Source organism: Herpailurus yagouaroundi, unplaced genomic scaffold (assembly GCF_014898765.1).
Source record: "Herpailurus yagouaroundi ecotype Mexico unplaced genomic scaffold, PumYag 142, whole genome shotgun sequence".
NCBI classification, from domain to species: Eukaryota; Metazoa; Chordata; class Mammalia; order Carnivora; family Felidae; genus Herpailurus; species Herpailurus yagouaroundi.
In genome coordinates, this window is record NW_024412397.1 from 14,747,934 (window position 1) to 14,773,200 (window position 25,267).

The 25,267-nt window shown below is 42.9% G+C and overlaps 1 protein-coding gene and 1 long non-coding RNA gene across 11 annotated transcripts in view; one reads left to right on the plus strand and one right to left on the minus strand.

Annotated features, from left to right (window-relative positions):
• Nucleotides 1–6,365, plus strand: part of PIGN (phosphatidylinositol glycan anchor biosynthesis class N) — a 102,593-nt gene extending 96,228 nt beyond the window's left edge. For 7 of the 9 annotated variants that reach the window (XM_040478639.1, XM_040478640.1, XM_040478638.1 and 4 more), the window contains one exon: nucleotides 6,052–6,175. In XM_040478639.1, the coding sequence (XP_040334573.1) occupies nucleotides 6,052–6,175 (124 nt within the window). Of the gene's footprint in view, nucleotides 1–6,051 lie in introns of all 9 variants that reach the window. The other 2 variants (XM_040478645.1, XM_040478644.1) reach the window with 1 other exon arrangement.
• On the minus strand, nucleotides 381–25,262 carry LOC121032854 (uncharacterized). Of its 2 annotated transcripts, XR_005791551.1 has the most exons (4): nucleotides 25,107–25,262; nucleotides 24,488–24,547; nucleotides 6,673–6,858; nucleotides 381–539 (listed from the first exon to the last, which is right to left on the minus strand). It is a non-coding gene; the product is annotated as an uncharacterized LOC121032854 (long non-coding RNA). The 2 variants fall into 2 exon arrangements; XR_005791552.1 differs by lacking the exon at nucleotides 24,488–24,547.
• Between the last annotated feature and the right edge of the window lie 5 nt (nucleotides 25,263–25,267).

Here is a 25,267-nt window from a genome sequence, read left to right on the forward strand (position 1 = left end):
AAAGGAGAGGGGCTCCTGGGTGGCTCAATCGGATAAGCGTCCGACTTGGGCTCAGGTCATGATCTCACGGTTCGGGGGTCCGGGCCCTGCGTCGGGCTCTGTGCTGACAGCTTGGAGCCTGGAGCCTGCTTTGGATTCTATGTCTCACTGTCCCTCTGCCCGCCCCGACATGCACTTTGTCTCTCTCTCTCTCTCAAAAACAAACATCAAGAAAATTAAAAGAAAAGAAAGAAAAGGAGAAACATGGAGCAGAGACCACATGGAATACCCTCACTTCTCTCTAAGATTTTATTGTCATTTCATTTAACTCATGAGCATGAGGAATATCATAGTCGGAAGGGATGAATGTCCCTAGATACATCAATGCTAATTACCCATTGTCAAAGCTGGGGTTCTGGAGCCCGCATTGGGGTTCAAATGGAGTAAGCTTGTTTACAGAGTAGAGTAGAGGCCGAGACTTACCCACAAGGTCAGAGCATGGCTGTGGACTGCAACACAGTGACCGCACTCCCAGTAGTTGGTTATTTGAGATCGGGGTCCTGAAAGACATGAGGAAGGCAGTTCGGAGACCAGGGAATCGGTTTACGTGGGTAAAAGGCAAAATAGGACAGAAGCTGGAACTTAAGTAGGAGGTCCAGGATGCCATTCAGAGGATTGCCCCAGTCATACCTCGGCTACAAATAACCTGCATTGGTGCTGCGCTGCAGTGTTTACGGTGTCTACTAACACGATATTTCATGTGATCTTTACCACAACACTGTCAAGTAGATATTTTCCACAGGAGCTGTATTTACTGTCTTCATTTTAGAGATGAGGACACTGTGGCCCTACGGAGACTGTGACTTGCTTCTGTGACTTGTAGAGAAGGCTGCACAGGTCCGCAGGACGGCACTGGACGAGCCGCCGTGGTCTGTAGTATCCCCACTGCCTGTCGCTGCCTCTACTTGCGGTGAATTTCCCAAAGCCTTTGTTTCGTACCTCTGCTAAGCCCTTTTTTAAAAGTGGCTTTGTGTCTGATCCTGTTTGTGATTGTTGCAAAGGAACCATTCACTGCAGAGTTTTGAGCACTGTACATTTAGGATTTAAAGAAGGAAGAAATATCGATGAGGAGGGAAGGAGCCAAAAGTAGTTGAGTCTGCCCTTTGAGGCACAAAAGTTTTCAATTTTTACGCAGTCCAATTTGTCTATTTTTGTTACCTGTGCTTGCGTGATCTTTTTTCAGAGTCTTTGAGCCATTGCAAAACTTGTACTTAACATCTAGCATGACGTTCTCCCTGGCACTTGCATGGTACCTCCAGGCCTGTTTCCCGCATTCCTTTACACAACCATCATGGGAATAAAGTGTTCATCAGAGCACAAGATAATTGCAGAAAGAGAGACTATAGACGCATAAGACAAGCATTGAGCATCATTCACACCAAGGGAAACAGAATGGTGCATTAGCACCCACAGGTCAGGAACGCTTTGATGACCCCCACCCACTCTGCAGGGCTAGCCGGGAGAAAAGGATGTTAACTCCATGTTTCATGCTATAATTTACTTATGATATTTATGAAAATATTATATAATTGGTTAATGCTATAGAGGGTTAAAAACTACGCTGTAGAAATATTTTGTGCTAATAGTATTTTTTTGTAATGGGAGCTGCCCTTCACATATGGTGACCACATGGACAGGTTTATCTGGAAGGGTCCTGGTTTATGTCTGGTGTCCTGGTATAATCATTACACCCTCATCGATAGAGCGTTAAAATCCAGAGGGGATGGAAAGGTGATAAAGGCATAGGCAGTTAGTTAAGTTAGGTTAAACCGCACTTCAGCTCCGTCTCAGGGCTTTGCCCTCACAGATCTAACTCCCTTCGGTGAAATGGGGTGCTTGCCCTGAGAGACTTCTCGAAGGCGGGTGAAATAGGAGACTTCAGAGCTCGGTTCTCTTCATCAGGCTGAAGGCAGTGCCTCATAAGTCCCACACACTCTCCCGGTCACCCCTTGCTCTGCTCTGCTCGTCTTCTTTGTCCCATATTATCATGTCCAAAACATGCCCTCATAAGGAAGGAAGATGGTTGCAGAGGGGCGTGGGGGGTGGCAGGGGTTGGGATGGAGAAACAAACTGAAATCTGAGTTAGAGAAATTAGGCTTTCTAATGGAATCACCCGGACTGGGGCTGTAGCGGGGCGATTTTGTTTTGCCGCTTCGCCTGTTGACAAGTTAGAATTCTGTCATCTTCTCTTGGTGTCCTGTGTAGCGGTAACAGCACGCTCTGCCTCGGCGAGCCGTGTGGTTCAGGCTCTGGTGGGCAGGAGTTGCTTCATGCATCTTTGTCGGCATCCAATTTCTTTTTTAATTTTTTTTAATGTTTATTTATTTTTGAGAGAGAGAGAGAGTGGGGAGGGGCAGAGAGCGAGGGAGACACAGAATCCAAAGCAGGCTCCAGGCTCTGAGCTGTCAGCACAGAGCCTGACGCGGGGCTCGAACCCACAAGCCGTGAGATCAGGAGCTGAGCTGAAGTCGGACGCCTAACCGACTGAGCCACGCAGGCGCCCCGGCATCTAATTTATTGCGAGGAAGAGGCTTGGATAATGGCTGGAAAAGAGGCTTCAAGAGACCGAGCTCAAGCACCATACAATCAGGTTCACGTATCAAAAGCTCATTGTTGTACTTTTTCCTGCATTCTGTTTGTGAGAAAGTTGCTTTTTAAGTTTTGGGTTTCTCATTTTTCCTGTGTGAACGTATATATGAAAAGCTGAGTTGTTTCTTATCACGTTGCAGATGTTACTAAACTTATTGGCAGCGTTTCCTTACCAGGCCCGAGTTATTTGAATTATGCTCCTGGGGTAGTTTTCCTTTGTGACTAATTTTACTTCTAAACTCCTTTTTATTAGTAATACAGTTAATAACTCCAGCTCTAATATGCCTGTTATACACAGGGATGGAATGTCCTTTTGTCCTTACTAAGTGATTGCTTTATGAACACAGAAAAGGTGAGACTGTGTCCCAGGATTCTCGAGGGGACTGGGAGCTCACCAGCCCTGCGAATGTGGCCTGCGTGCGGTTACGATGGTCATAGTGTCAGTGTGGCGATTGCGGTGGGTTTTCAAAATAGGTTTGCGAGATTCCTCAGCAATTAGTTTCAGGTTAACAAATAAGTAATAGTTTCTTTAAAAATAAAGATTGTAGGGGCGCCTGGGCGTCTCAGTTGGTTAAGTGTCTGACTCTGGATTTCGGCTCAAGTCATGATCTCTTAGTTCGTGAGTTTGAGTCCTGCATCAGGTTCCGCACCTACGGTGTGGAGCCTGCTTGGGATTCTCTCTCTCCTTCTCTGTCTCTCTCTCTCCCTCACTCTCAAAATAAATAAAATTTTTTAAAACTTTTAAAAACAAATAAAAATAAATAAATAAAGATTGTGTTGGGATGCCTGAGTGGCTCACTCAGTTTAAGTGCCTGACTCTTGATGTCGGCTCAGGTTGTGATCTCGCAGTTCGTGAGTTCGAGCCCCATATTAGGCTCGGTACCTACAGTGTGGAACCTGCTGGCGATTCTCTGTCTGTCTCTCAAATAAACTTAAAAAAAAGTAAAGATTGTATTGTTAGGGCCTGAGACGGTATTTGCGTTTATGCGTATCGGCCAATATGTTTCAAAATGCATCTTCTGAGCAGATTTTATCAGAGTTAAATTGAGAATCTTACAGGAATCTACTCCAGCCAGTGTAGTCAGCTGAGCCTGTGGTTCTCTGGAGGACCTTGTGGCATCAGGTGTTCTTTTAACAGCCATGTGAAAAATATTCTGCCCAGGCCATAAAACTGAGCTGGGCTGACAGAGCTGCAATGTAGTATTTTCTTCTTTTGATCTTTTCTACTGTATCTTCATTCATAGCAGGTCATAAACTGAACAGAGTACTGCCTTTTATATGGTGTACTGAAAGAAGTGCATTTCTTAAAACTAGAGAAAACGTCCTTTGAGGTCATTTTCATAACTATAAAAACATATTTAAATTTATGTTCTAAATGTGTTTGGTGTGAAGTGAATAGAGGCAGGATCATCGGTTTGATTGGTTTGATTTGATAGTGGTGTTCGTTTGGAGTTGTTTCCTGCATGCACTGTTGTTATACTTTATTAAAATACAGATGATGACGGGCGCCTGGGTGGCTCAGTCGGTTAAACGCCCAACTTCTGCTAAGGTCATGAACTCACGGTTCGTGAGTTCAAGCCCCACATCGGGCTCTGTGCTGACAGCTCAGAGCCTGGAGCTTGCTTCTGATTCTGTGTCTCCGCCTCTCTCTCTGCCCCTCCCCAGCTTGAACTCTGTGTGTGTGTGTCTCTCTCTCTTTCAAAAATAAATAAAAACATTAAAAAATTGAACAAAAATACAGATGGCAACTCAAGTGTCATTTCTCTTTAGATATAATGATAACTTCTCATTGTGTTCGATACTATTTTAATATCCTCCGAAATATCACTAATAAGTGTGATAAAATATCTTTACTCTTATAATGAATACTAAGCTTCATTAAAAATCAGTGATTCTCAAACTTGTCTTCTCCAGTACATCCGACAGATTTGAACTGCTTCCGTTGCCCCTTACCCTGATTGAAAAGCACAATCAACCTTTTATCTATCACCCCTTGTACAGGCTGAATAGGCCTTCCTGGTGATTCTATATGCCCCTCCACACAGACACCCTGTCCCTCTACCAATCACACATGTACACCTTGAGAATTGCTGATTTAAATGATGTCAGAATAGTCAAGGTGAGAGACTGGGAACAGCCAAACTCATTTACAGTTGAAATTGAATGCTGCTTTAACTCTGGTGTGCTGAGATGATACCAAGACCTGATTGATGGAAAATATCACAAGCTGAATGCCTTATGGCTCAATTGCATGAAGGTGATGAGCTTCACGACTGTTTCCTGCCAATAATGTTAGCTTAAATGGGCCCAAAGTTTGTGATTTCAGGCCACTCGAAGGAGCTAAGTGATCTATAAAATACCTCTTATAAATAGACTTCCATTAAATTTACGGATAGTCACCTATCTACTGGTGTCATGAAACTTACCTTGTTAAGAAACCAAGTCATATTTAATACGTATTTGTTTTAAAGTAATTTAGGAGCACCTGGGCGGCTCAGTCAGCTAAGGGTCCAACTCTTGCTTTTGGCTCAGGTCATGATCTCACGGTTTGTGGGATCGAGCCCCAAGTGGGGCTCCACGCTCTTAGCCCGCTCACGTGCGTGCTCTCTTCTCCCTCTTTCTCAAAATAAATAAATAAGCTTTTTAAAAAATTTAAAATATTAAAAGTATTTAAAATAATTTAAAGTGTTAAAAAGTGATAAAAGGTCTAAAAAAGCAGAATCTGGGAGATAGTAGCTTTGACTTAGAGATTCATAAAGAAATGTATCCTTTTTCCTTTGTTTAGATTCCTTGACTGAAACATTTACTTCCCTGAATTTGAATTTGGGTAACGTTTTGGGGGGGGGGGGGGTAGCTGGTAGTTTTGCTGAAGTACTTCTAACTTCCATCAAAGCACAGAATGGTGTGCTCTAAAATGCCAAACTACTAAACCTGGGGATATCTTGGGGAGTCTGTGGATATTATTCAGAGGGAGCAAGAATTAGAGGCAGAAAATTGTCTTTGTTTCTAAAAGCTGGATTTTGAAATTCAGTTTCTATTGGTGACAAAGACACAGGCAGTGCCAATACCAATCAGACATTTTCATAACACTTTGCAGTTATTGGACATACCTCAAAATATTTGTGCTCATCACTGCTTCTGTGACAAATTTGCTTTTCAACGTTTTGATACCTATTTCCAGATCATCGGGGTACCTGACTGGCTCAGTTCAAAGAGCATGTGACTCTTGCTCTCGGGGTTATGAGCTGGGTGTAGAGAGTACTAAAAATAAATATATAGATAAACTTAAGAACCATCACTGGTATCTTTTGTAATTCTGTGTATTTTATGTATACATTTAGAAACGTTATTTAGAGAGCTCTCCTGCTCTTTCCCATGTGTGTTGTGTCTTCCTATAACATGTTTCTTTTTCTCTTTCTGTAGCATCAGCCACTACGTGATTGTCATGTCCATGACCATCGTTCTGGTGTTTCTCAATGGCCTGGCCCACCTGCTCACGACAAAGAAACTCAGACTCTGTGGCAACCCCAAAAGCCACCTCATATGATGTTGCCCAAGCCATCAATTCAACATCTGGATCCTGCTTCCCATTCTCCTTTTACACTAAACTCTTATCAAGGATTCAGTAAGAAAACGGACATTGATATACAGCATATTCTGCTCCTACAGAGAAAAAGACATGCGAATTCTGAGTTTACAGGTTATCTGCAATAAAGGAGCTTCCATTTTCTTGAGTTTCTGTGTGTGTGAAATAGTGGTTCTGTCTGTGGAAGGGCATCGCGGACTTTCTCCATTTTCAGTTTCTTCCTTTAGCTGTCGGCCCCTCTCACCGAGCTTTTAGAGCACCTGGAACAGTCGGATCAGCAACCGCGCAGCGTCCCCTAGATGCGGCCGAGAATGTGCTCCCATGGGGGCGGTGCTGCTCACCTCCACAGTCAGCACTGGCTGAGCTTGGAGCAGGTCACCCGGCTGCACCACAAATATCAGCGCTCAGCCCTGGTTTTGCAAGGAATGATAACGCTAGAATCAGGATCTGTTCCTTACCGAAGCTTCAGTAGAAACAGTGTTGGCAGGCGTTTGCCATCTTCCCTCGGAGCGTAGCGACACTGTCTTCTTAGTGCTCTTCAGGGTTTTCATAGTGTCCCAGCCAGGTGCAGGTTGACCGTCCCTTTTTTTTTTCTTTTGTTTTTTTTTTTTTTTTTTTCCATTTCTGGATTCCCATTGGAATTTCTGTAGATAGAAAGGTAGAAAATACTTGTTTGTGTCTGATTCAGGGAAAAAAAATTTTTTTTTTTTAATTTTTTTTTTTTTTCAACGTTTATTTATTTTTGGGACAGAGAGACAGAGCATGAACGGGGGAGGGGCAGAGAGAGTGGGAGACACAGAATCGGAAACAGGCTCCAGGCTCTGAGCCATCAGCCCAGAGCCTGATGCGGGGCTCGAACTCACGGACCGCGAGATCGTGACCTGGCTGAAGTCGGACGCTTAACCGACTGCGCCACCCAGGCGCCCAGGGAAAAATTTTTAAAGGATCAATTTTTACTTGTAGACTCAGTATCTGTTACCCGCATAGCTTTTATCACATATTGTTTCAACAGAATTCTTTAAGTCAGTGGTTAAACTTTCTGACCATATCATAGGAATCAGTGTTAAAATTGCTTATCTTTCTGGTTGGAAGATTCTAGCCCAAAGGCTTAGAGTCCTCTCACTAAATTTAAATTTCCATTTGTAAACTAATTCTAATGGGCAGAATAGTTTGAGAGTAATTTTTACTTAGGTTTTTCACAAAGTGACCTTTATGCATCACTGTAGACTTGGCCTTTAGCCCATGGCGTGCCGGTAGATTTTGGCTGATGCTAAGCTTTGCTAGTCTGAGTCCCACTTTTAAAGAATTCCTTTTGAGTTAAATTACTGCATTACTAGTTCACACTAATGACCAGGAAGCCCCCTACAAACTACTATGTTTTTTAAATTGGCCGGTGAGTGAACAAATACAATTTAGAAGATTCAGAAAGCAGTTTGGCAAAACGCACTTTCTTACTTTCTGCTTACAATGAAGTGCGGTAATAAGTCGTGATAGTACTTCACGTACCAGTGACAGCACTATGGTACAAGGAAAGAAAGAGACGTAGATTTCAGTGTAAGGCCCCTTGCATCCGTGTCTGATATAAAATCTTGCTGGACAACTAAGCAGCTGCTGTAACGGATGATGGTATTGGTAGGTACGGAACCCGTGAACTTTCACGTTGCCTCAGGATTTTTAATCGGTTTTTTCACAAGTCAGCGAAAACCGACTTTATAAACACCATTTAACTCCTTTTATGCCTAGTTTTACCTTCCATCTTTTCCCAGATTTCCACACAGAGGAATTAATGAATATTTTATTATGACATTGTAAAAGGTGCTCAGCGATTTGCCTTTATTTTGCTCTTTGAAGCACGTCTTCATGTTGTCCTGAGTCCATGTGAGCTGACAAAAGAGTGATGTGTACTTGCAGCCGTGGGCTCGCCTTGCCGCACTGTTACCTGGACCCCTCAGACTTTGGGGAACAGATATCTAGACAGGCCTTTTCTGTTGTGCATCTTATCAAATATCTTAGCGTTTTGAAATGCATATTTTTACATTGAATAACAGAAAAAATAAATATTATTTAAATGTATTTCTGTTTAAGTCATTTACTTTTTCATTCTAACTATTAACACCAGATTTCCAAATCAAACTTAAGACATTTCCTAGTTAGCATTTGCTTAAATTAGGAATTGCTATAGGAATTAAAGGCAGCATATCAGGTTGAGAAAATACTGAAGAAAAAAGCCATGGTATGTCACGTGGACCGTGGATAAACCTTGGAGGATACTCTAAGGATTTAGGAAGCTACCTGCAGTCCATTCATAATTAACCAATGTTTTAATTCTCTGTATTATTATATTTAGTATGCACTATTTAGAACACAAATGTCTTGGCACAAAAACAGACACTCAGATCAATGGAACAGAATAGAGAACCCAGAAATGGACCCACAAACATATGGCCAACTAATCTTTGACAAAGCAGGACAGAATAGCCAATGGAATCAAGACAGTCTCTTCAGCAAGTGGTGCTGGGAAAACACGCAGAAAAGTGAACCTGGACCACCTTCTTACAACACACACAAAAATAAACTAAAAATGGATGAAAGACCTCAATGTAAGACAGGAAGCGATCAAAACCCTCGAGGAGAAAGCAGGCAAAAACCTCTTTGGCCTTGGCCACAGCAACTTCTTAACACGTCTCCGGAGGCAAGGGAAACAAAAGCAAAAATGAACTATTGGGACCTCATCAATATTAAAAGCTTCTGCACACCGAAGGAAACAATCAGCAAAACTGAAAGGCAACCAACAGAATGGGAGAAGATATTTGCAAACGACATACCAGATAAAGGGTTAGTATCCAAAATCTATAAAGAACTTATCAAACTCAACACCCAAAAAACAAATAATCCAGTGGAGAAATGGGCAAAAGACATGAAGAGACACTTCTCCAAAGAAGACATCCAGATGGCCAACCGACACATGAAAAAATGCTCCACATCACTCACCATCGGGGAAATACAAATCAAAACCACGAGATACCACCTCACACCTGTCAGAATGGCTAACATTAACAACTCAGGCAATGACAGATGTTGGTGAGGATGCGGAGAAAGAGGATCTCTTTTGCATTGTTGGTGGGAATGCAAGCTAGGGCAGCCACTCTAGAAATTAGTATGGAGGTTCCTCAAAAAATTAAAAACGTTAAAAAAGGGATACAGGTATGCTGTTTCGAAGGGGCACATGCACCCCAATATTTATAGCAGCACTAGCAACAATAGCTGAAGTATGGCAAGAGCCCAAATGTCCATTGATGGATGAATGGATAAAGAAGATGTGGTAGATATATATATACACACACACACACACACACACACATACATACATATATATGTATATGTGTGTATACACACACACACACACACACACACAGTGGAGTATTAGCAATCAAAAAGAATGAAATCTTGCCATTTGCAATTATGTGGATGGAACTAGAGCGTACTATGGTAAGTGAAATTAGAGAAAGACAAATATCATATGACTTCACTCATATGAGGAATTTAAGATACAAAACAGAGGAACATGAAGGAAAGGAAGCAAAAATAATATAAAAACAGGGAGAGGGACAAAACATAAGAGACTCTTGAATATGGAGAACAAACAGAGGGTTACTGGAGGGGTTGTGGGAGGGGGGCTGGGCCAAATGGGTCAGGGGCATTAAGGAATCTACTCCTGAAATCATTGGTACACTATATGCTAACTTGGATGTAAGTTTTTTAAAAAATGCTTTTTTGTTTTTTGGGAAAATGTTATAAATGGTAATATATTTTCATAATACTTCCCTCAAAATGACCTAACAATGATAGAGCTTGACTGCATACCTAGATAACCTATTTATCACTCACACTATTGCTTCTCATGAAAAACTCATTCCAAATTTCAGCCAACTCAGATATTAGAAACCTGTATGTCCACCATCCCCACCCCCTACTTTTATACACTTCTTGTAGTAGACTAGGGACTCCTTTGCTCCTCCACCTTTGACACATACCTGTGCCATGAAAAATGTAATTTTTGGTGGAGCTGGCCCAGGGGGAGGAAGGTGGCAGCTGTGTTGGGTGGGGGAGGGACTGTCTCCAGAGGGGGGCATCAACTCTGCAGGGGAGAGCCTGGTGAGCTCCTATATCTACACTAGACACCGGCTGGTCAAGGGGCCTGAAGAGAGTGAGCTAAATTGACTCAGTCATTTGGGGAGGACCCCCCCCCCCCCCCCCCCTCCTTCGGGCAGTTCCAAGGACTCCTCTAAGAGACCAGAGAGAACTTGGTAATTTCTCACCTTTCCAGAGTCGTTCTTTATATATTGACATTTTCTCATCCTCTGTAAGATGCTTTGAAATGGGATTGTTATGGTACGTGTTTTCAGTACTATGGTAACATGTTGTAGCATTTTCACATTTCTGCATCAGCATGGTATGTAAAAAAGGTAGATGAGATTTCTGCACTTAATACAGTACAGAATAACTCATTCTATACCAAGGGCATTTGAGAAGTAATGTATCACTTACTAATTTCTTTAGAGACACAAACAGATCACAACTATTTTCAACTCAAACTGCAGTATTTATTTGCCATGTAGCATTTCTCAAAGTATGTCCCTTAGAACATCATTTACTTAGGATACAGATGTCATAATAAAAAGGGTTCCCTGATCAAATATATTTTTAAAAAAAAAATTTTTTTTCAACGTTTATTTATTTTTGGGACAGAGAGAGACAGAGCATGAACGGGGGAGGGGCAGAGAGAGAGGGAGACACAGAATCGGAAACAGGCTCCAGGCTCTGAGCCATCAGCCCAGAGCCCGACGCGGGGCTCGAACTCACGGACCGCGAGATCGTGACCTGGCTGAAGTCGGACGCTTAACCGATTGCGCCACCCAGGCGCCCCCCTGATCAAATATATTTGAGAAGCACTTGGTCAAACAAAGTTAATAGGTGTATTTATTGTAGTACTTAGGGAATTTAACTTGATTTACGCATTATGGAGGGAGAAAGATCGCAGTATACCAGCAGCTTCTACTTGCTTGGCTGCAGACCTATCTTAAAGTCTCCCCTCCAACTGGCGAGCATACTTTAGAAATGTTGTCGTATACTTTGATGCTTAAAACCTTAGTTTGTCACACTGTTTTGGGGTGTTGCATGTTTAATTGAATCTGTTTTCCTGAAAAGATTTTAACCCCTAATGTGGGAAAACTTTAAAATGTACTAGCAATTTGGGGTGCCTGGGTGGCTCAATCGGTTAAGCAGCTGACTCTGGCTTTCAGCTCAGGTCATGATTTCACAGGTTCATGAGTTTGAGCCCCGTGTCGGGCTCTGTGCTGGCAGTGCAGAGCCTGCTTGGGATTCTCTCTCTCTCTCTCTCTCTCTCTCTCTCTCTCTGTTTCTGCCCCTCCTCTGCTCGTGCTCTCTCTCTCTCTCTCTCTCTCTCTCTCTAAATAAATACACTTAAAAAGTGTACTAGCAACTTTACTTGCCTCTGTATAAATTATGCCTATGATGATTTAGTCTTTCACGTGGGACTCTTCAGTAGTACCATATGGATGGCATCCAGTCCATCACAGATCGTCAGACAGCCCTGGTAGAATCTGGACTAAGTCTTTATGCCATAAATGTATAGCCTTTACCAGAAAGGAGCTGGCCCAGGGGGAGGAAGGTGCCAGCTGTGTTGGGTGGGGGAGGGACTGTCTCCAGAGGGGGGCATCAACTCTGCAGGGGAGAGCCTGGTGAGCTCCTATATCTACACTAGACACCGGCTGGTCAAGGGGCCTGAAGAGCAAATATTGGCTTACTCTCTTGCGACTTGCCTACAGAAGGCGATTACTAAAGTTTTATGCCTTCCTTGGTTTTTCTGTTTTATTTATTTCTCTCTTGCCCTGTTTTCTCTCTTTTCATGTCACTCCTCTCTCTCAACCATGTTCAAACCCGGTGTGTATACAAATAATGGGTTTTCTTCACGAATTGGTTCCTATCGGTTCTGATGTTCAGTGTAGACATGGTGTGAGTACACAGTGCTCAGCTGTGCCAATGTCTGCTTGGCACTCTCTCCTCGGGACTAAGTCTGCCTCCATTGTTAACCGTGTATCTCTGGCAGGAGCCAAGTGGTTTCTTATGACTTTTCCTTCACCATAGTTGACAAATTTAGAGGTGCACATCTGACCCAATCTGGGCCAATCTGAGTTCTTTGCAAGACTTTCAAGCTAGAAAGGAGAGAAAATTTCTAAGATGCAAAGTTCAGGAGCTATTGATGGTTAGGTTGGATTGAGATACTCTAGATACCTTCTAGTAGGTAACCTTCCATCACATGCTTATCTGACAAAAAAAAGGCTTATTTTTGCTGTGATTTCTAAGGACAGTGGATAAGAACCATTCCAAAACTCCACTTAAAATGCTGATTTTTGTATATTCTTTTTACCTTATGCTTTCTAGATTGGAAATCAATGGGACAATTGGAAATCAATAGTTCAGTGATGTTCTTCACAGATCTCTGTGGCTCTGCCCTCTGCTGCCCAAGTTCCCTTTGTTCCAACCATCTTGGAACCCTTCCCATTCATTTCCAACATAATTTTGTCTCGATCTCCTGTGACTTGCATCCAAGAGCGTTAATTGACGTGCATGCCTTGAATGTGTTTGTACAAGTATCTCTTCAATGTTTAGTGCAATTTCTATTTATGGCTTTTTAAAAAATTATGGTAAAACTTACAAAGTGCCAGGCCCTGTTTAAATGGCTTACACATACTGAACTATTTAATCCTCGTAACAACCCTGTGAAGTAGGTATTATTATACCATTTTACACATGAGAAAACTGAAGCCCAGGGTGATTTATAAAGATCCCACGACTAGTATAACTGGCTTTGCTTTTACATTTTCAACAGACGGTTGCTGCCGAAACATTATATCCCAGAGTCTGCATACGAGCATTTGTAGATTTTTGCTTCTGAAAGCACAGTCACTGTACCCAAGCAGGTGACATGAAAACTAGACTCTGCAGTTGTGTGTACATAATCCAGGGTAAACAGCACGATTAAGAAAACATACTTTTGAAGTTGCCTACACGTCTGTAATAGGCATGTGACACGCTTACACCGGATCCTTCACATTTGAGGCAAATGCCAGCTGTCTTCCAAGTGGTATATAAAGCAAAAGGAGCAAAGTTTCCTCACTTTTATTTCATTAGCATTAAAATAAGAAAGGGAATATTTGTTGTTTTCAAGCACTTGAAGTTTTGTAAAGACCTGAAAGTCCAGAGTGTGCTTAGTGTAGTGGGTCAAATTGTGGCCGCTGGAAAGATATGTCCACACCCTAACCCTGTGAATGTGACCTTATTTAGGAAGATGGTCATTGCAGATATAATTAAGGGTTTTGAGATGAAATCACTCTGGATTATCCGGGGACGGGGCGGGGGGGTGGGGGGCATAAATCCAATAGCAAATGTCCTTGTGAGAGAAGAAATGACGTGAAGACAGAGGCAGTGATGCAGCCACAAGGCAAGAAAGGCCAGGGGCCACCAGAAGCTGGGAGACGCCAGGAAGGATCTTCCCTTCAGGCCTTCAGAAGGAGGGTTTCCCCCAGCAACCTTGATTTACAACTTCCGGGCTCCAGAACTCTGAGAGAATAAATTTTCATTGTTTTAAGCCACCCAGTTGGTGATAATTTGTTATGGCACCCCTAGGAAATGAATATATATGGGGAATTTAGCTTTACAGAATCAGACTGAATCACAGCACTTGCATGGCTAATTCATAAAGTTTTCTAGATCACGAGTTTGAGTACCATAGTTCACCCTAAAATGTGGATATAAAGATATCAGCACGTAAACTTAGGGGTGGAGTTAAGCACCCTTTAATGTCAAGATTGCTGATGATTTTTTTCTGGAATATTTCAGCCATATTTTTCTGGAAGTAAAGAGCTCCTTAGACTTTCCATTTCCCTTCAATATTTTTGGTGTTTATGCATCTGGATTCAGTTGAAACCAGAAAGTTGAAAGCTTGTCATAAATCTGGTTGTCTTTCAAACCCTTGCCCTTGGGCTTATTTGAGAAGAGCCTTCACCCTCCTTAACACCACGGCATCCATGACCTAATCCAGAATGCAGGAGGGAACTTTCCCACAGGAGCCCTGCACACAAATCCTCTCAGTCTTGATCCAGATTTGGCGTGAACTAGACATGCCACCACAGGCCCCGTGACAGGGCCTGGCACCATCACAAGAACATTCCTCGAACCTTAGAGTGAAGCCTTCAAGTGATGTTTCCTTTGTTAAGCCACGAATTTTGTGTAATGTTAACTGACACTCCGGTTTATGAGATCCTATCTCATGTCAGTCCGATGGTTGGAGCTGCTGTTCTTAATGCTTCCGGGGCCTCAGAGCCTGACCAAACTCACCGGGGTCTAAGATGGGAGTATCATGAGGTGAGGGCCTGTTAGCCATCCCCTGGAATGGAGAACTGGTGTGGCCAGAGTTTTACCGGTTTCCTTGTTTTACCTGGGGGACCTGCTCCTCCACGAGGTGGACAGAGCTGGTGGGGCCTGGATGGCATTACCAGTTTGGCCTAGTGAGGTGAAGCTTTGATGAGAACTGAAGATGCGCGTGACCCCTGTCGCTGCGTTAGATGCAGCGCTGTCAATGGCTAGTCAGTGCCTCCTGCAGAGAACTGTCTGCTCTCCTCATTCCTGGTGACCCCAGCTCCCAGCTGTTACTGTTGCTTTTCTGATTGGCAATTTGAGGTTCTGGCCTTGCTCCTGAATAGATCCTGGGCTGTAGCAGTCACCAGTACTGAATACCCTATTCTCTTATTCAGCAAATTCAGCTTTTTCAGATTGAGACGGTTCACCTGACTGTCAACAGAGCAAAAACTCTTTCCTTCAAGAAAGAAAAGTTTTTCTTCCTTTCATGCATCTGTCTGCCCAACCATTCTTCCATTCACCCCAGCACCCCTGGATCTCCCTACAAAAAGCTTTCCTTGAGTCCTTGTGTGTCAGCTCTGAGGTTGGGTGAAGGAACCCAAGTTGGTTAAAATCCAATACTGACTTCACAATCCCATTCTCAGGCTTTGCAGGTGGACAGAAAAGCTAGCAGGAGTAAGATTAAAAAAAAGAAAAAAAGAGGGAAGGATCGAAGGTGTTCTCTGGATCGGTTTACCCAGGAAGGCAGCAAAAATGAAAAGCGGTATAAAGCCATCAGAAACATGGAACAAATCTGGGGTGCCTGGGTGGTTAAGCTTCCAACTCTTAATTTCAGTTCAAGTCATGATCTCAGAGTTCGTGAGATCGGGCCCCGTGTTGGGCTCTGCACTGACAGCTCAGAGCCTGATTGGGATTCTCTCTCTCCCCTTCTTTCTGCCCATCTCCCATCTGTATGCGTGTGCTCTCTGTCTCTCAAAATAAATAAACTTAAAAAAAAGAAAAGAAAGAAGAAAGAAAGAAAGAAAGAAAGAAAGAAAGAAAGAAAGAAAGAGACATGGAAGAGATCTTCCACCAATGCTTCTTACTGCCCGCTTCCTGTCCCAATCAGAATCATGTTACTGCTTGGGAGAGCTCTGGGGAGAATGACGTAGAAGGCTCATGGTAGCGACTCACCAAAGTCACCAGCAGCCTCCACAACGCCCCATCACTGGCTTGCCTGAGTCTGTGTCGTGCTTGAATTTTCCATAGTCTTTGCTTGTGGCCGCCATTTTATAGCCTTACCATGTCTGTGCTGCATTTCACATGGAGACATGATGGTGCTCATCTACTTTATCCAAAGGACAAACATGTTGAATTGCTTTGGGGGAATCAGGGTGAGGTTGCTATCTATGAAGACCTTTTTTCTTTTTCCTTCTGATGGCAGCTTCCTTACTTGGGAGGGAAACCCCAAACCTCGGCTTTGTTAGATCCATATTCTAAGGACTAAGAAAACAGAATTGGGTGGTTGCTATGCAAGAAACAGTAACACGTCTTACTTGGAAAACTCCAGAGACTTTGAACTACCTGAAAATTTAGATCATTTTCAAAATGGCACTTTGTTCAGAGTTGTCATCCTTTATTGCACAGTGCTTTTCAGTTTGAATAATTAGAATCGCAGTATGGATAAGAAGGAGTAGAAACTTGCTTCTAAAAGCTTAAGCAGAAAATTCCTGAAAATTTGCCAAGAAGACTATTTTTGCCAGCTACTGCCACGTAAACAATGGCACTTCCTTTAACTAACATGTTTTCAAAGGCTTTTAATTTCTTCTGTTTCTTTTTAGAGTAGATGGTCTAAATGGCCTAAGCCTGTCAAGATGGTTTGACTCATTGTTTCAGGGTTGCTGACACCTTGGAAGACAGATAGATAAATGGCTCAGGATAAAGTCAGTGGATCCCCCTGTTATGTTGCTGCTCTTGTAGGTTTCTGCCATAACCAGTGTCAAAGAAAGACTCCCCCAGGAGGGCCAGGTATACAAAGGCCTGAAACACCTCACAAGGGTCAGGCATTCTTATCCTCATCCTCACTGTCACCAGGGGCAGTGGGGGAGGGAGTTGGAAGTGAATTTGCCAGGATCTATCTGTGGATCACAGAATCCAGTGCTGGCAACAGCCTGGCTGCAGGAGGGCGCAGTTTAAGCAAGGATATTGGAATTTAATATGTGCTGTTGGGGGGCAAGGGGGAGTGCATTTCAATAAAAATAACTATTTATCATCTTGGTGTCTTTTTAAAAGCTTGTCCCTCAGGGGAAGAATCCTTCCCAAACCACCCTGATTTGCACACTGGCAGTTGTTCTGGTTTCATACTTGGTCTGTGATGACAAAAGTGTCACCTCCTTCCTTCTCTGGCAACTTGTGATGTGTCTGTCAAGTCCCCAAAGAAGATCCATTCTGGAATGTCTTTTGACAGGATGGCAGCAGAGGAAAGCATATTGCATACATTGTGAAGTAATAACAGACATCAAACTTTATGTTATGGTTATTACCCAAGACATTTTTAAAGTAGATTACTCTCCAGTTTGAAAGGTTTGGCTTTTTAAGGGGGCCTGCAGGCTGCTATTTATCTTGGCTCTTCTGCCTGTATTAGGATAATTTGTCTTTGGTTAGTTCTTGGGGCGGTGGAGTCTGTACTAATCAGACACAGAATGAGACTTTTCACTGGCTTTTGAAATTCAGGGGGATGCCATTCTTTTTTTTTTTTTTAATTTTTTTTTTCAACGTTTATTTATTTTTGGGACAGAGAGAGACAGAGCATGAACGGGGGAGGGTCAGAGAGAGGGAGACACAGAATCGGAAACAGGCTCCAGGCTCTGAGCCATCAGCCCAGAGCCCGACGCGGGGCTCGAACTCACGGACCGCGAGATCGTGACCCGGCTGAAGTCGGACGCTTAACTGACTGCGCCACCCAGGCGCCCCAGGGGGATGCCTTTCTTTAGAGTTTATAATCCTTTAGCTTCCCAGACCCTTTGATTTTCTGCCTACTTCTGATTTATTTATTTATTGAGAGAAATAGAGTGAATGGGGAGGGGCGGAGGAAGAGGGGGAGACAGAGAGAGAATCCCAAGCAGGCTCCACACTTACCAGTGCAGAGTCCGATGCAGGGCTCGAACTCATGAACTGTGAGGTCATGACCTGAGCTGAAACCAAGAGTTGGGTGCTGATTTTCTTCCTACTTTTAAGTGATCTCTTGAAAAGGCATAAAATAGCATTAAACTATATTCTGTCATTTAGATCTCCACATTCACATTTCTGGAACTGAGAATACTATTTCTTATTACCTAAGTATTCTGTGTAATTCTTCTGTTTGTCCCTTTAACAAAGATTTACTGGGTTCTTACCACGTGCTACCGACATTGCAGCAAATGACAGAGATATAGACAGATCACTGGGCTCTCATGATATATGTGATATAACTAATATATATCCCAAGCTCTGTGGGAGCCCAGAGGGAAACTGATAACTTCTGACAAGGTGGAAAGAAATTGGGGGAGATTTCACAGTCGTAATACTTGAAGTAAGCCTTTTGGGGACAGTTATCATTAACCCGGACGGGTTTGAGACGCATGGATGGCAATCGTCTAGGTAAAAGACTGACTGAGCCTGAATTCAGACAAATCTTTTGCAGGCTGTTGAATCGACAGTAATTTCATGAAGGACGAACTTCACAGGTAGTTCCTCAGTCCCCAGGTCACTATGTAAATACAAGATGCACATCATGAGCACTGACCAGTCATGTTACTCCTTTCAAAGTCTGTCAGTGGGTCAGGTGGTCAACGCACATTGGTTATTCAGTTCGTACGCAGACAGCAATGCGTGTCATTCTGTTGCCTCTTTGTCTCCCAGTGATAAAACCACATGACCTCTTACAAAAATGGATAATCATAAGAGGGAATTGACCAATAAAGATGAAATTGTGATAAAGAAACCAAAAGTGACAGCACTGTAAACGAAATCCGAATCAAACATAAATGGGTTATAAAGTGCCTGGGTGGCTCAGCTGGTTAAGCATCGACTCTTGATTTCAGCTTCGGTCAGGATCTCATGGTTCATGGGATCGAGCTCCCCTGCTTTTTTTTTTTTTTTTTTAAAGATGCTAAGTTTGTGGTGATTATGCAGCAAAAGAAGACTTAAACACTTCATGGCAGTTGCCAGTAAAAGTTGACTTCATTTGCTTCACAGAAATTCTGGTAGAGGACTTCTTTCCAGAGGAGAAAATGGACTGGTTTACCAATAGCTCCTGTATAAAGTCAGGGCTTCCAAATCTCAATGTTTCTTCTGCTACAACACCCCCCTCCACACACATACACACACGCACACACACACACACACACACACACACACACACTGAGTGTGATGGCAACACCTGACACTCTTCAGATCACCCAGTGGGACTGCAGCTCAGAGAAAGGAGGTGGTTATGTCACTGTAGCTACATTACTGCCGCGCGTATTCAACAGTCTTTTGCCTGTGGCTCAGAAGTCTTCTGTCTGGATCTATGAAGATCCCTGGTTAGCTTGCAATCAGAGTAACATCTTAAAACCTTACAGGGATCTTGACATGACCTATGCCACAATTTGTTTATTTACCCATCTTTTAATGAACATTTGCGTTGTTTCCAGTTTGGAATTGTTATAAATAAAGCTGCTATCGACATCCGTATGTAAGTCTTTGAACATGTGAACGTATACTTCCTTTTCTCTTAGATAATTACCTAGGAGTAGAATGGCTGGATCATATGGTAGGTGTATGTTTATTTTTTAAATATGTTTTCAAACTGTATTCCAAAGTGTCTGTACCAGTCTTTACTCCCACCAAAAGAGTGTAAGAGTCCCGGTTCCTTGCCAGCACTTGACATGGTCTTTTTAAATTTTAACCATTCTAATAGGCGTGTAGTGGAATCTCGCTGTGGTTTGTGGTTGCATTTCTCTAATGACTACTGTGTTAATATGCTAATGTCAGTATATCTTCTTTGGTGAGGTGTCCATTCAAATATTTTGCCCATTACAAAATAGAGCTGTTTAAAAGATCTGTAAGTCTTTCTCTGCTAATTGCATCATCTCTTGTCATTTCTAGGTCTTTCAATTAGCTGTTTTCCTCCTGGTTGTGGATCATATCTTACGGCTTCTTCACATGTCTGGAAATTACTGATCGTAAGCTAGCTATGGGTGCTACATAGTTGAGTGTTTAGACTCTGTTGCTTCTTTAATACAGTGTGGAATTTTGCTCTGGCTCGTGGTGAATTTGTAGATCATCTTGATATGTTCAAGGGCTGTTTTAGAGCTGTGTCAGTGTAGGTCTAGAATAGCCTCTCTGGGGTCTCTATTGAGTACCCAGGGCCAATGACATTTCTCCACTCTGACTGGCCAGTCTTTGAACATGTCCCAGTCCTATGTAGGCTGCAGTACTTGCTCAGTCCTGCAGCATCTTGGATCAGCCTCATGGTGTCTTGTCCTAAGATGAGTAGCCTGATATTTAGACAAAGACTCAAGGGCACCCCCCCCCCCACCGCCCGCAGATATCTGGAAATCTCCCTGCATAACTCCCTTCTCTATATACCTTGCCCTCCACTTTCCAACTGTCTTACTAGTCCAAACTTCCAACTTCTTTCTCCTCAGCTCAGCAAGACCACTGTTCTCCGTTTGGCTTCCTCCTTGTGACATAGTCTAAAAAGGGCCCGCAGAAAGGGTATCATGGGACACCTCTCTTAGGGATCACAGACTTGTGCTGCCTTTTGCCCAACTTCTGGAAACCGTAATTCCATGTGCTTTTGTGTAGTGTTATAGTTGTTCACTGTAGGAGAGCTGGTCTACTAGCAAGTTAATCTGCTGTGGCCAGGAGCAGAATCCCAAATGTGCTGTAATGAGGAATTTCCTTTAGAAAGGCAGGTCAGGGAGGACCTCTCCAAGGAACGGATGATGACTAGGGTATCAAGCTGTGGAGCTCCTAACCGGTTCCTCTGAGATGAAGGGGAAAAAAGGGTTATTTCAGTAAATTTAAAGACAATTTGCTTTGTTTTTGGTTTTCAGCAAAATCATAAAGTTAAATGTGTTTAGAGCTGGTTCCCAGTAGGGTCCCCTAGCTGTTTACATTCAGGATGTGATATGTTTTTAAACTATGTGTTCTGTTAGTCCATAAAGTAAAAACCCTAATGTGGTTAATGAAGTGTCTTGAAGGAACATTCAGAGTCGGTTAAGCGTCCGACTTCAGCCAGGTCACGATCTCGCGGTCCGTGAGTTCGAGCCCCGCGTCGGGCTCTGGGCTGATGGCTCGGAGCCTGGAGCCTGTTTCCGATTCTGTGTCTCCCTCTCTCTCTGCCCCTCGCCCGTTCATGCTCTGTCTCTCTCTGTCCCAAAAATAAATAAACGTTGAAAAAAAATTTTTTTGAAGGAACATTCAGCTTTGAAAACGATGTCCCTCTCTGGCAAAAAGGAGAATTAAGCCCACCAAACATTAAAAGCACCAGGTAGCGCCAGACTCTCATTTTGTGTCAAGAGGTGAGTTGACTGGGTTCGGACATTCACTGTGCCCGCTACAGTTGCCACTCTGGGCCAGGTCCTTGACTCCTCTGGGCTGTGTGTGTATTTTTTCCTCTATAAACCAAGGCATTAGACTAGCTTCTTTCTGGCTTCAAGGAAACGAGGAGAAGGCTTTTGTTCCATGTACCTGGTTTTAGAATCAGTCTGTCAGATGTGGCTCTGAGCCTTGGAACTGCTCCCTCTGGAGCCCCAGTTTTCTCATCTTAAAAGCTGCATTAACGTTAAGGTTATTAGGAGGACAAATGATAGCAAGCAGTGAACTTAAGCCTGGGGCCTGGCACGACATCGAAGTCTGTGGTAGGCCACACAAAAAAGAAACTTCTAGAGTAATGAGTGGTAAGTAAGCATTATATGGCCTGTGGGTACCGGGTTGGTAGTTCTACAAGTTCAGGCTGATGGCCGTGTGTAGCCTTGGTGAATGTAAGGCTTAAATAAGAAAGGAGTAACTCCAAGCACTTGAAAAGTGAAGGAGGCAATGATTTTTACGTGTGTATGGATCAAACGGAATTGTTTCACGGAACATGTACACAAGCGATTCCCTTAGGGCCGGAAAACGCAGCCAACAGCTGTTTCTATTTTGGTCTTCAACTTGCTCTCTCCCTCTGCCAGCCTCCTAGCTCCACCAGATTGGCTGGAGGTCATCCAGGGGGACTTTGTTAAGCTTCCTTTCCTCAGGGAAGTAGGAACCCACTGTGCTTTCTCTGTAGATTCTCAGAGATTCCTCTGTTCTTGACTTCACGTCTTAATGGCCATCACTTCCCAGATGGCTCAGAGCTGGTCCCTGGAGTTTTGAGCTATTGTCACAGGCTCTGACTGCTCTTCTCTCATGGGGGAAAGGAATCAATAGGGGAAAACAGGCAAAGTCTTGTAACAGACTCTGTTGTTTGCTGCTGACCCAGTATCGATTATCCTTCCGTTTTACTAACTCAACCTCACCTTGGTTCAGGGTGGCCTGCTAAAATATAGACCTCAGTCTTTGTGGTTAAGGTCAAACGGTCTGTCTAATGAGATGTAAGAGCAGGCTGCCTGGGGAGGCTTTTGGGGATGCTCCTTATAAAGGGGTTGACTCAACAGCCACGCCTTTTGCACTTTCCTTTCACCTTTTCTGGAGGTGGAGGACACTTCTTATAAACGTGGTGCTAAAGGCCATGCTTGGCCTGAAAATGAAGGAACAGACAGCAAGAAATAGGGCAGGTTACTGGTAGCCCCAGGGAGCTGCCAGACCAGTCCAGGAGGATGACCACTCCTGGACTCCTTCTTCTATGACAATAATAAAACCCCTGCTTTATTTAAGCCACTGTTTAGTTGGTTTTTCCATTATTTTCAGTATGCAAGACTAAGTGAACCTCCTTTAAGTGTGAAATTGAGATAAATATTTGTGTCTATACATGGATAAACTCTTTGGCATAGGAGGTACGTAAGCAAAAACTCAATGGTCATTACTCAGGGATGCCTAAGGGAGTCCTCCAGGAAGTGGGGAGTTGAATTTGTCAGAAAAGCAGCACATTAGCCTATAAAGAAAATCATTTGAGGGGTGCCTGGCTGGCTTAGTTCATAGAGCATTCAACTCTTGATCTTGGGATTGTGAGTTCAAGCCCCATATTGGGTGTAGAGAGTACTTAAAAAATAAATCACAACTAAAAAAAATCATTGGAGATAAAGGTGGCTTCTGGCACCTCAAAGTGAGATTCTAATGATGGTGAAATAAAATTTCTTTATTATTTTATCACTTAAGGAAGCTACAATTGATGTATGTGATATATTTCTGCTTCCCACATTTTTTCAAATGCATGAAGATTTAAAAAGAAACTTGTAAAAAAAACTCTGCCAATTTAGGAAACAGAAGTGTCATACAGTGTATTAAGTACACCTTAATTTAAAAAAGGGGTTGTTGGGGCACCTGGGTGGCTCAGTCGGTTGGGCGTCCGACTTCAGCTCAGGTCACGATCTCGTGGTCCATGAATTCGAGCCCCGCGTCGGACTCTGGGCTGATGGCTCGGAGCCTGGAGCCTGCTTCCGATTCTGTGTCTCCCTCTCTCTCTGCCCCTCCCCTGTTCATGCTGTGTCTCTCTCTGTCTCAAAAATAAATAAACGTTAAAAAAAAAAATTAAAAAAAAAAGGGGGGGGTTGTTTCAGGGCACCTGGGTGGCTCAGTCGGTTAAGCCTCTGACTCTTGATTTTGGTTCAGGTGGTGATCTCAGGGATAATGGGATAGAGCCCCATGTTGGGCTCTGTGCTGGCAGCATGGAGCCTGCTTGGGATTCTCTTGCCCCCTCTGTCTTTGCCCCTCCCCTGCTCACACGTGTGCTTGCTCTCTCTCTCTTTCTCAAAACAAATAAACTTAAAAAGATGGATTGTTTCATGTCTACTCTTAGGGGACTTCTAATTAGTCATGACAAGTTCAACACATGTTTATCTTGATTCCTTCTTGGAACCTCACTAAAATTAAAGAAATAAAAATACAGAAACCCACAAAGACAAAGAGAGGATAAGAGGTGAGAGAGGCAGGCAAGAGAAGTTGAGAAGTTTTTACAGAAGATGGAGAAGGGATGGACAAGAAGGGAAATTAGTGGAGGAGAAGAACATAAAAATTAGTGCCTGCAACCTAGAGCTAACATACTTAATGGTAAAATATAGGCTTCCTGCCTATGGTTGGGAAGGAGACAAGAATGCCTGATACTGATTTTTCTACTCCTATTCAACATTGTATTGGAGGTACAATGAAACTTAAAATAATACCATTTACAATAATAACTCAAAACCACAGATGCCTAGGAACAAACCCGTTAGATGTGTTTTTTTTTTAATTGCTTTGTAAAAACTATATGATATCATTAAAAGAAACTAAGAATATTGAACTAAATGGAAGGAATTACCATGTTTGTGGTTGGGAAGAGAGAATAAAGAGACAATTTTGTAAAATTGTAATTCTTCCCAAATTAATTTATAGGTTCAGTGCAATTCCAATCAAAATCCCAGCAGGCCATGTTGTGGAAATTGTCAAGCTGATTCTAAACTTACATGGAAATGCAAAGGGTCAGCAGTAGTGTATAAACGGGCAAATTTATTCTAAAATCACAATTACTATAATGTTGGTACAAGGTGAATCAATAGAGTAGTAGAAAAGAATAGAATATTCAGGAGTAAACTCACATATATAAGGACCCTGAGAGCAGTGAAAGAAACACAATTTTTCAATACAAATGGTGTTGTGTCAATTGGATATCCATATGGGAATAAAATGTGTCTTGATTCATACCTCACACCATATTTAAAAAGGCAGTTCCAAGGACATTGTAGGGAAAGGAAAGCCACAATGCTAGAAGAAAAGACAGGCACAAAAGTCACTAAGTATATGGGAAAATATTGAAGTTTTGGATTTACATTAAAATTAAGAACTTCTAGGGGCGCCTGGGTGGCTCAGTCGGTTGAGTGTCCAACTTCGCTCAGGTCACGATCTCACGGTCCGTGAGTTCGAGCCCCGCATCAGGCTCTGTGCTGACAGCTCAAAGCCTGGAGCCTGCTTCGGATTCTGTGTCTCCCTCTCTCTCTGGCCCTCCCCCCATTCATGCTCTGTCTCTCTCTGTCTCAAAAATAAATAAATGTTAAAAAAAAAAATTAAGAACTTCTAGGGGCACCTGTCTGGCTCAGAGGGTAGAACATGTGACTCTTGATTGCCAAGTCGTTAGTTCGAGCCCCACCTTGGGTGTAGAGTTTACTCAAAAAGGAATAAAAACATACAATCTTTTTTTAAAAAAATTAAGAACTTCTGTTCATACAAAGACTCCATTATGTTGGTCAAAAGGGAAGCTTTTAAAGAATCAGAAAAGATACTTGCAATACATATAATTGGCCGAGGGCTTATGTCAAGAACATACTGTTTCTTCAAATCCACGAGGAAAAGGGCACAAGCTAGTTAACAAGAGACTCGCTGATGTTAAATAACTTCTTCAAAGGCGGAACAATATACAGTAGCCTCCCTTGACCTTCAGTTCCGCGCTTTCGGTGGTCTCGGTTACCTGGACGACCGCAGCCGGAA